The sequence below is a fragment of the Ictalurus punctatus genome, chromosome 4 (assembly GCF_001660625.3).
Source record: "Ictalurus punctatus breed USDA103 chromosome 4, Coco_2.0, whole genome shotgun sequence".
NCBI lineage: Eukaryota > Metazoa > Chordata > Actinopteri > Siluriformes > Ictaluridae > Ictalurus > Ictalurus punctatus.
In genome coordinates, this window is record NC_071284.1 from 20,531,843 (window position 1) to 20,543,388 (window position 11,546).

Genomic DNA, 11,546 nt, shown 5'->3' on the forward strand with positions numbered 1-11,546 from the left:
ACATTTGGTGAACTGTAAATAGGAGCACTGTCAATAAAACACCTTTGCACAAAAGTGACATTGCGGCCTTGCCATCAATTTTCTTGTGCGGGACCATTTTTTCATCATACCTCGTCACACCAACACACCAGCAATTGTCTAAAGAAGAAAAATGCTGTGACTGCATCTTAAGATAGCTGTGCATAAATGAATGCCCTCAAACATCAATTAACTGAAGCAGTGTTGTAAATAAGACTGGGCCAAAAGTTCACCAAAACAACATGAGAGACTGATAAACTCCTACAGAAAACATTTACTCCGAGTTATTGTTGCTAAAGGTGGTTCTACATGTTACTGAATTATGGTGTACTTATTTTTCCCCACCTGGTTTCTGAGTGTTTGTTTACTTTTTGGAAAAAAGACTACATATTGAAATCAGTTGTGTGTTTTATTTTTGTTTGTTTGTTTTTTAAGCCACCTGTGATTGTTTATTTGTAGAATTTGGTGAGGATTGTTATTGAGACCCTGATAAATAAAAACATAGACTTTATGGTGGGTGTACTTTCTTTTTCCATGAATGTACATACTAGTAAGAATCAAGCTATGTGTTTGTAAGACCTTTAACATCTTGCACTTCCGTCTCCCAGCCATCAACCTCTCAGTCCCAGCACTCAACAGTGGATATGACCCAGCTGCAGGATCCTCATAGCTTTTCTCAGCACTCCATTCAGGTGCAGCACATCCAGGTTTCCGAAGCTGTGGGGACTGTGCAGGCCAGTGCGCAGGTCCACATGCCCCAATATTTTTTTATTTTATTTTTTTTGCTGCAGTTGCGCACAGTTGTTTTCCTTTAGACAGATGTTTCTCAATCCCAAACCTGGAGTACCACCACTAGTAGTTACACCATGTAGTAATTTTTCTGATTGAACACATCTGATTAGATTTGTGTATGGCTTGATATTCAGAATGCACATTCCAGGGTACCACTGAACTGGGATTGGATTAGTTTGATTAGGTGTTTCTGTCATCATCATAAATAATAGGTTACTTTAGCATGATTGGGATGTCTTTATTATTTTCAACCTCTCATTGTGGCTGATTTGTTTATTCTTCCCAATTAGGTGACTGGCCAGCCATTAAGCCCTTCCTCTCAACAAGCAGCCCATGAAATAAATTCAGGTCGCCTTCAAACATCAACCAGTCAAACACAAGGGACAGTGCAGCATGCTTACTTGCCTAGCAACTGGAACTATCGGAGTTACCGTGAGTCTGTGTATTCTCTTTTCATTTGCTTCTTGCAGATTTCATTAGACAATTTATAGTAAATCTGAATGTTGTCAGTATTCATTCTTGTTGGTATTCATGTGTCAGTATTCATTCTTATAGAGTTGCACTCAAAATTATTCAACTCCCTCAAAATGCAAGTCAGTCTGGTGATGTAAATAAAATGCAATAATGAAGCTACTGTCCCCTCTGAAAATGTTGGAACACCAGCTCCAATACTGTTGTTTTCGCTATACATTGAAGACATTTTGGGTTTGAGATCAAAATATGAACGAAACTAACAACCAGACATGGAACTGATCAGCCAAGGAAAACAACAGCAGTTGATGACCGAAATATTGTGAGAGCTAGTTAACAGTTAGTGACATCACCAGCAACCATCACAGGCAGGGGTGAGGGGGTACCACAATCCACCATTCGAAGAAGTGCAAAACTATAGAGGCCATACCACAAGATGCAAACCACTCAGGAGCAGTAAGAATCAGAAGGCCAGATTGAAATTCCAAAAGAAATATAGAGATGAGCCACAAAAGTTCTGAAACCAAGATCAACCTCTACCAAAGTGGTGGAAACGCCAAAGTGTTGAGAAGGAATGGAACTTCTCATGATCCAAAACATAGATGCTCATCATTCAAGCAGGGTAGAGGTAGTGTAATGGCTTGGCTGCTATTGGATTGGGCTCTCAAATATTTATTGATGATTTAACTCATGATGGTAACAGCAGAATGAATCTGCAATCTATGAATCATAAGTCTACAGAAACAATCTGTCTTCCAATTTACAGAGAAATGCATCCAATCTAATTGGGAGTAACTTCTTCCTGCAGCAAGTCAGTGACCCAAAAAGCACTGCAAACACAACAGTGGACTTCATCAAGGGGGACAATTGGAAGGTTTTAGACTGGCCAAGTCAACAATCAAACCTTAACCTAGTTGAGCATGCATTTCACCTCCTGAAGAGGAGACTGAAGGGAGACACCCCCCAAAACAAACAACAAAGAAGCTGCAGTACAAGCCTGGAAAAGCAACACAAAAGAAAAATATAAACATTTGGTGATGTCAGCCAGTTACCAGCTTGATGCAGTTATTGCAAGCAAAGCATATGCAACCAAATATTAACTGTTATTTACTTTAAGACTCTCTGTTCTATTATTTTGCTCACCTACAAATTGGGTGGTCTGCCACAAAACTGCCATGTTTTAAGCTGTTTAACACATCTAGATGTAAATATCAGGAAATGAAAGCTGAGATTCTGATCTATCATCTCAGATTCATATTTTGATCTCATACCCAAATGTCTTCAAAGTATAGTGAAAAAATAGAATTGGCCTTTCTGTTCCAATACTTTCAGAGGGGACTGCACATCAACCAAGGCGTTATTAACCAAAGAAAGTCTATTACTACATGTTCGAGCGATTTTGAGAATGTAAAGTAGATCTTACTGCTAACAATTCAAAAGAAAAATCATTCTCTCACAAACGTCCATGTGCAAAATTATTCAACTCCCAATTTTTTTATTTTGTGTAGCTTCCTTTACATTTTATAACCCTCAATAAATGTTTCTCATGTTTACTGGGTTGGTGCTCACAAGCTTCTAACATACCTCTCCTGGAATCTTTGCCCATTCCTCATGTTTAAAAGTTTCCAAATTATTAATGTTTCTTGGTTTCCATGCCACCACAGCTTTCTTTTAATTCCCACCATAGATGGGATGGGATTTCAATGGGATTTAAATCTAGGGATTGAGATGACCACTAAAGGACATTCCAGGACTGATCCCAGAACAAAGCTTTGGTTGAGTTGGATGTATGCTTGGGACATTGTCTTGCTCTAACGTCTGATGATCACAGAGCTTCAATTTACCCACTAAAGGAATCTTATTCTTCCCCTAAATAGCCTGGTATTTTAAAAGATCCCTGAAGCCAATCACCCGTTCAAGACCCTCACAACAGGACGTAACCATCTCCGTGTTTGACCACGGAGCCTTGCCTTTCTTATGCAAGATATACCTCTAGTGTATGGGTTCAGACAGTTCATGTTTAGTTTCATCACACCATAAAACTGTCTTCCAGAGATTTATAGGCCTGTGCAAATTTCTTCTTGCATATTTAAGTCAAGTTTTTATGTGCTTCTTGATCAAGAGTGGAGTGCAATGAGGTGTCTGGGAAAGTCCTTGCTTGTGTAGTGGTGTTCTTAGAGTGTTCACCGACACTTTTGTTCTTGTCTTCATCAGGTCATTTGAACAGAACAGCTGAGAAAAAAAACATATTACTGCCAAAGAATTGCGTTATGTTTTTTCTATATGTTTTCTATATGTTTTCTATATGTATTTCTATATGTTTTTTCCTCAGCTGTTTTGTGTCAGAAATGTCAGATTCCTCATGGTGAAATTTTGCTATTTCATCTATGCCCAGGTTTGCTTCTGTACACTGATTTTTAAACTTATGATACTGGAAATGTAACTGTTATGATTTGAGAATCGATATCCCGGGACGAGCCCCCAGAAAACTGTTAGGATTTGATAATGGAGAATCTCTGGGTTACAATTCTTAAGAAGAGAGAAAGTGAGAGTACACAAGAAAGACGGCACCCACGCCCCGCTACACACTTCCCACACTAAGGCCTTGGGAGAGTTTGTGAAATGACACACAAAGTTCAAATGACAAGATCTCTCATTTATTCCAAGAAAGGCAAAATATATATCATCTTTGACACACAACGGAGACAATGGGTTAACTATTGATTGGCTTGGTGGAAACGCATATTTGCATGAAAGAGGAAGGTATGTAAATGCGCACAAATGGTATTTGAGGAGACAAAGAATTGCGCAAGTGGTGAGGAACTTCATCTGTCTGCACCTGAGTCAACAGAGAAACAAAGAGAAAAGAGGTGCCAACACAGGAACCAGGAAACCAGGTGTGTTCACAGAGAGGGGAGTGTTCGTATTATACTTATCAGTAAGTGTCTGGGATATCTTCTTGCCTTTTTGAGTGACATTATAGAGTTCCCAGTGGCCTAATTGTGTTTTAGCACAATTGCTGTAGCCTTGCAGACTTCCCAGTGATTTAAAAACCAGTAGCACTGAATAGGGTTGAATAATTATGGCTAGATTAAGAAAATATCCTTTTACTCAGTTGTATGACATCATACATTTTCACTATCAATTTGAATGTCAATCAACTGATACACAGGTAATTGTAAAACATTCTAGGTCTTTAGAAAAGCTTGAATTTGTAAATCCTTACAGTCTCAGGGGAGGTTGAATAATTTTGAGTGCATCTGTAAATGTTCAGCTTTTGTTAAGTGTGTTCACTGTCTCTCTCTTAGCCTCTGAGATACAGATGATGGCTCTGCCTCATGCGCAGTATGTGCTAGCAGATGCTGGCACACCTGTCACTGCAGCTGCTAACAGCAGCCAAGTCAAAACGGTGAGACATTGATGCAAGCAAGAATTTTGCTTATGCGTTTATATTTATCAGTTAAAACTTTGGACAAAAACAATAAGAGCTTGATGGATTGTGCAGACTACACAGTTTAAAAAAAATATATATATGTTGATTTTACTTAAACAAGTGAGTAATCTGGTTACCTTAAAATTTTAAGCTCATAAAAATGCAAACATTAAGCAGAAAGTTAAAGAGAGATTACTTTGAGATCGTTATTTTGAATATGGTAGAGTTCTATCAACTAAATACACTTTAACACAACTTTATCTTTAGTTAATGAGACTCATTTGAGAATGGGAAATATTGAGACAACTGACAAGTTCAGGTAGAATTCAATAATAGTATTGATGTTTGTAAACTCATAGCTTTAATTTGTGTTGTCTAAGATTTTGGTCAGGTTAACTACAAAAAGTATGTCAATTTGGCTTGTTTGCCTTAAAGTGATAAGTTATATGGACTAATCATTATTAGTTATATATGACTACATTTACAGTGGTGCTTGAAAGTTTGTGAACCCTTTAGAATATTCTATATATCTACATAAATATGACCTAAACCCTAAACAGAATTTCTAAAAGAAGTCCTAAAAGACAGAAAATCCAATTAAACAAATGAGACAAAAGTATTACACTTGGTCATTTATTTATTGAGGAAAATGATCAAGTATTACACATCTGAGTGGCAAAAGTATGTGAAAATCTAGGATTAGCAGTTTAATTTGAAGTTGAAATTAGAGTCAGGTGTTTTCAATCAATGGGATGACGAGTGTGAGTGAGCACCCTTTTTTATTTAAAGAACAGTGATCTATCAAATTCTGATCTTCACAACATGTGTTTGTGGAAATATATGAATGAAGGAGATTTCTGAGGGCCTTAGAAAAAGAGTTGTTGATGCTCATCAGACTGGAAAAGTTTACACAATCATTTCTAAAACGTTTGGGCTTCACCAGTCCACAGTCAGACAGATTGTGTACAAATGGAGGAAATTTAAGACCATTGTTACCCTCCGCAGGAGTGGTCAACCAACAAAGATCATTCCAAGAGCAAGACGTGTAATAGTCTATGAGGTTACAAAGGAACCCAAGGTAACTTCTAAGCAACTAAAGGTCTCTCTCACATTGGCTAATGTTAATGTTCATGAGTCCACCATCATGAGAACACTGAGCAACAATGGTGTGCATGGCAGGGTTGTAAGGAGAAAGTCACTGCTCTTCAAAAAGAACATTGCTGCCCATCTGCAGTTTGGTGAAGATCACGTGGGCAAGCCAGAAGGCTATTAGAATAATGTTTTGTGGATGGATGAGACCAATTTTTGGTTTAAATCAGAAGTGTTATGTTTGGAGAAAGGAAAACACTGCATTTCAGCATAAGAACTTTATCCCATCTGTGAAATATGGTGGTGGTAGTATCATGCTTTGGGCCTGTTTTGCTGCATCTGGGCCAGAACGACTTGCCATCATTGATGGAACAATGAATTCTGAAATTATACCAGCAAATGCTAAAGGAAAATGTCCGGATATCTGTCCATGAACTGAATCTCAAGAGAAAGTGGAGCATACAAGAAGACAACAACCCTAAGCACACAAATCATTCTACCAAAGAAGAATAAAGTTAATGTTTTGGAGTGCCAAGTCAAAGTCCTGACCTTAATCCAATAGAAATGTTGTGGAAGGACCTGAAGCAAGCAGTTCATGTGAGGAAACCCACCAACATCCCAGTTGAAGCTGTTCTGTACTGAGAAATGGGCTAAAATTCCTTCAAGCTAATGTGCGGGATTGATCACAGGGTTCATACAAGGTTCTTGAAGTACTTGAATTTGGCTTTTTGAAATTTAAGTACTGGAAGTACTGGACCTTGAAAATAGCCATTTTTATCTAGTCATGATTAAAAAGTGCTTGAATTAATTTGTTAGATTTATATAGCGCTTTTCTAGACACTCAAAGTGCTTTACATTGCATGAGGGAAAATCTCCTCAACCACTACCTGTAGCATCCACCTTAATGATGCGACGGCAGCCATAGTGCACCAGAACACCCACCACAAACCAGCTATTGGTGGAGAGGAGGGTGATGTAGCCAATTTCAGAAAGGAGATTATTAGGGGGCCATGGGGGGATTTTTTATTGACCACAGAGTTAGGACCTCAGTTTAACGTCTCATCCAAAGGACTGTGCTGTTTTTACAGTATAGTGTCACTGTCATTATACTGGGGCATTAGGACCTACACTGACCAACACCGCTTCTAGCAGCAATCCCAGGAGGTCTCCCATCCAGGTACTGGCCAGGCTCAACCCTGCTTAGCTTCAGTGGGAAACCTGGCAAGAGCTGCACTGTGATCTGGCTCTGACAATAAATAGGAACTTGCTAAATAACTTTAAATCGTTTATTTTTGATAGAACATGAATACAGTCCTTTTACTCAAAATATGACAAACCGCTGCAGCCCCTCCCCATCTCCCGCTATACACTCACTCATTTTGACAGACAACTCCGGTCCACTTTTCAGACCCCTTTAGCAACTTCTTTTTTCTTTTTCAAAAAGGCACCTAGCAACAAATCTTATGACGTTTTGGACAAACGTTAGCTACTTTCCTTAGAAGAGAGTTGCCAGTACTGTCCTGCAAGAGCAAGGTCCTGCTTTCCCGCTACAGGTACACCTCTCTCTGCAGCTACTCTGTTCAGTGAAGGGCAGAGAGGAGCAGCACATTCATTCACTTCTATTCACATAATAATAATAATAATAATAATAATAATAATAATAATTTTGGAATTTAAAAAGAAGAAATAAAGAATATGTTTGAATGACATCTCTTGTATAGTCCTTGAAAACAAAAAAATATATAATGTTTGAAAAGTCCTTGAAAGTCCTGGAATTTCATTATAAAGTATCTGTATGAATCCTGTGATCAACACTTACTGGAAAAGTTTAGTTGCAGTTATTGCTATACAGATACTGAAAACAAAGTTTTTGCCACTCACAGATATTGTATAATTTTCCCCAATAAAAAAATAATGAAGTGTAATATTTTTGTCTCATTTGTTTAATTGGATTCTCTTTATCTACTTTTAGGACTTGTATGAAAATCTGATAATGTTTTAGATCATATTTATGCAGAAATATAGAAAATTCTAAAGGGTTCGCAGATTTTCAAGCACCACTGTAACTTCAGAAAAGACCCACTGTAAGCATTGGAATATATTCTATAAAACTAAATTGTATAACAGACACACATAAACTAAGACAGTGTATGAAACCAGACTGTAACATTTATTTAAATGTGGCTTAAAGATTGATTATTGCTTAAAGAGAATTGTTTCTTGTGCTAAACAAAACAGTTGTTTATTCTTTGTGAAGTGAATGATTTGGCACATTATTAAAAACAATTATGACAGAAACAACTTGTAGCTTAGAGTGCTGCTTTCTGAGAAAATAGGGAAGAAGTGTGCTCTTCTATGTTCATTTATGTTCTGCAATTAAGTATACAGTTGTAATCAGTGTTCTAAACAATAGCTGAACATCTGATTTTGAAATCCAGCTGCAATCTAATAAAAACACAATTGTAGTGGTTTTGGTTTCTTTTTAGAAACAGAATGCAAAGCTTGTTTTTGTGTTGAGATTGTGATTATCTTAATTATAATAAATACGCTCTAAGGCAATTATCTACTGCAAAATGAATCCATGCATCAAGGTGACCCTGTGTTCATACCAGCCAGTGACAAGTCATTCATGTTGCTTATAGTTTGTCTCTTATGGGAGTGTAGCAACTGATACTGCGGTCACATGTGGACATGCACTGTCCAGTGGCTTTCTTGTTGGTTGTTTTTTTCGTTTGTTTGCTTTTTTAAGTTAAGATGAGAAATGGTAGTAGTCAAAATGTATACCCTACAGTCCACTATACAATTTATGTATGCCAATTTTGTTAAAATGCGTTTACATTTGATTTACATGTTACATGCTAGGCTTCACCCTGGCTTTGTAGATTAGAAAAGCAAACAATGATCTTTGATCATTCGTTCCAAGGTTTATTTTTCTTACTAATCTCTCTACACACATTTAATAAGAGGTTTTATATAACCTGATAATATGAACCTATATTTATAACGTTTTCTTCCATTTTTGAGCATCGGACCACACATTCCATAGGATTGGTCTGAGGCATAATTAGTCTTATATTTGTCACTGTACCAAGCCATACTAAATATGCATTTAACTGAGAAAATCTCAATTCAAATGTCGCTCTACCGCTGTTGCCTGAAAGACAGATCTGCGTCTCACACGTGTGTGAGTGATCAGCTGTTGCTTTATTGCTGGCCATTTTCAGTTATTCCCTGGAGCATTTACACAAGGTATACATGTTCATCAAAAACCAGTTAGTTCAGAAAAATGTTCATATAAAAGCTCCTGAGTTTGTGTAAATTTATGTATGTCATCCTCAATTTATCAGCTTCGAATTGTGTAATTGACATGAGCTGCTGCAAGTTTATTTACGGATTAACTTTTTTTTCACACAAATTTAATGTAACTTTTTTTTGTGGAACTCAGATGTTTCATATTAACGACTTGTAAAACTATATAACCAAATGAAAAAAATAATTCAAAACAAGACCATCACATACCAAAGTAATTAGAGAAGTATTAGGAATCCAGTTGTGTTGTAAAATGTATGCTTATAATTCACCTCTTAGCAGAATCATCTGCTAAAATGCTAATTTGACAAAGCTCTAGCAGTGCTATATCTTGAATTGCTAATTTAGAAATGTGCAGTTTGCATGCTTAAGAAAAGGGAAGCAAGGCTTGACTGAATCCTCATTGACATCTTATTGGAGTTGAACATAACAGTGGGGTTCAGAGCTTGATTTTATATAGTTTTTTTTTATTGGAACTGTTCGCTGACTCCGTTAGAATCCTAGAAAGGCACTTTGAATGGGGCAGAACAGGAAAGTTGCTCTCCAAAACGGAAGTGTCTGAACTGCCCATCAACCTCCTCAATGATGGGCTAGTATCAGCATATGAATAATGAGGGTCAGAAACTGGCAACAGCTTTGACTGTCCTTACGCTCTCTCCTCAAACATTTATCACAACAAAGTGTTGTTTTGCATTGAGTTGATAGACAAATACCATCCTGTTTTGAAATACTATGAACACTCAGGGATTTCTTAAGTGGATGAATCTCAGAAGCAATTCTCACAAAGCATAAACCAAGCTTTTATGTAAACTTTGATTCAAATTTGCAAACTTTGAAAGTATGACATTTATAATGATGTTTGCAAGTAACGATATGTAAATAATTTTGCTTGTGTTACAGACTCATTATGTGATATCTGAGGGGCAGACTGAGCTGGATAATAAACAAGATAATGTCCCACCCACCACCATTGAGGTAAACACTGACTCATTGGAGCAGCCATCTGCCAGTCAACAGGCTACAACCCAATACATAATAAAAACCACAACTAATGGATCTGGTGCAAGTGAGGTGCAAATTACAAAACCTTGATGTGTCCCATTTCCTGCTCTGCCATGATTTTACCTCAATGTTAATTTGATTTAAATTAATCTTTTTTTATGTTGAGATATTACAGTTTGCATGTGAGATTTCTTTGAGTAATTGGGCAGATTTTATTTTTTGTTTAGTACAAAATATGTAATTTTCATATATATATATGACGTTTTAAAGTCTTGCTGTTGATCTAGATTAACAGGCACAGATTAAACTGAGTTTGACACTGAATGTATAAAATGTATAGAATTAAATGTCTTGATTTTTTTTCTACATCCCTAAACACCCCCTAAACACGGGTTCCTATTTTGTTTCCCATTATTCATGTATGTTTTAAATTGTTGACTTGTGTTTCTTGGTTTGTAACATACCATGTATCATGCGTATTAATTTCCTGGTTAATGGATGTTTAGTATTTATTTGGCATATGCATTACTGCTTACAGTGAGTTGAATACGTATAACCTAAAAAGCCACAAATAAAAACAAAACAAAACAAAAAAAAAACAATGAAATTCAAAGGATAACACAAAGCCACAATTTAAAGCGGGAGGCTTGTTCAGTGTAAAGAAGCGTAGCTATATTATTCGTATTGGTTGAGTTTATAATATGTAGAAGCACCTTGTCTCCAAATGAATATGTTCTGATGTCTCTAATGTTGGCAAGATATTTTTTTTTTAACACCTGTATATCACAAATTTTGTTGTGAATGTTCTGGGAATGAGCATTAGCATTTTTTGGGTGGTGGGGGTTCAGAGTAATTCTGTTGATAGAAACTTACGTAGTTCAGTAAAACTCTTCTGTGTCTTGTTTATTTTGAACGCATAAACAAATTATGAGTTTGTGTGGGACACAAACTTACAGCGACTGCATGTAGCAGTTTTAAAATATGTAAATGGTTTGTCATACACAGAACATTTACACATGTTAAAAACAAAGGTCAATCAATAAAATTTATTCATAACTGCCAGTATGAGTGTATGTTGTGTTATGCAGATTATACTTAATGTTTTTTTTTTTTGTCATGTATGAAAAATTATAAAAGCCCTTCAGTAATTATTTTAATACTCAATTGATGCTAGAGATGAGAGTAGTTAAAGTTTACTTCACTGTGATTGCCTCGTAAGGCTGAGTGATCGTTAAGTACATTTGGACTCTGTGTCACAATGCATTCCACACATTCTTCTGTAGGTTGAACAAAGCTTCAAAACAAAACCAACCAGAAGACACAGCTGCTAAGCTGGTGTTACAGGACAAACAAGTCTTTTACCTCTGCTTAAACTAATGAAGGACAGATGCACAGTCATACAGCGCGCCTATCAAAGTGTTTATACCAGTGC

At 36.7% G+C, this 11,546-nt stretch overlaps 1 protein-coding gene across 8 annotated transcripts in view; it reads left to right on the top strand.

Moving 5' to 3' along the window:
• Nucleotides 1-11,536, top strand: part of prdm10 (PR domain containing 10) — a 92,118-nt gene extending 80,582 nt beyond the window's left edge. For 4 of the 8 annotated variants that reach the window (XM_047154985.2, XM_053678033.1, XM_053678038.1 and 1 more), the window contains 4 exons: nt 627-764; nt 1,101-1,242; nt 4,590-4,690; nt 10,013-11,176. In XM_047154985.2, the coding sequence (XP_047010941.1) occupies nt 627-764; nt 1,101-1,242; nt 4,590-4,690; nt 10,013-10,204 (573 nt within the window). In that variant the 3' untranslated portion in view covers nt 10,205-11,176. Of the gene's footprint in view, nt 1-626; nt 765-1,100; nt 1,243-4,589; nt 4,691-10,012; nt 11,177-11,397 lie in introns of those variants that run through there. The other 4 variants (XM_053678035.1, XR_008393898.1, XM_053678034.1 and 1 more) reach the window with 4 other exon arrangements.
• The last annotated feature ends 10 nt before the right edge of the window (nt 11,537-11,546 follow it).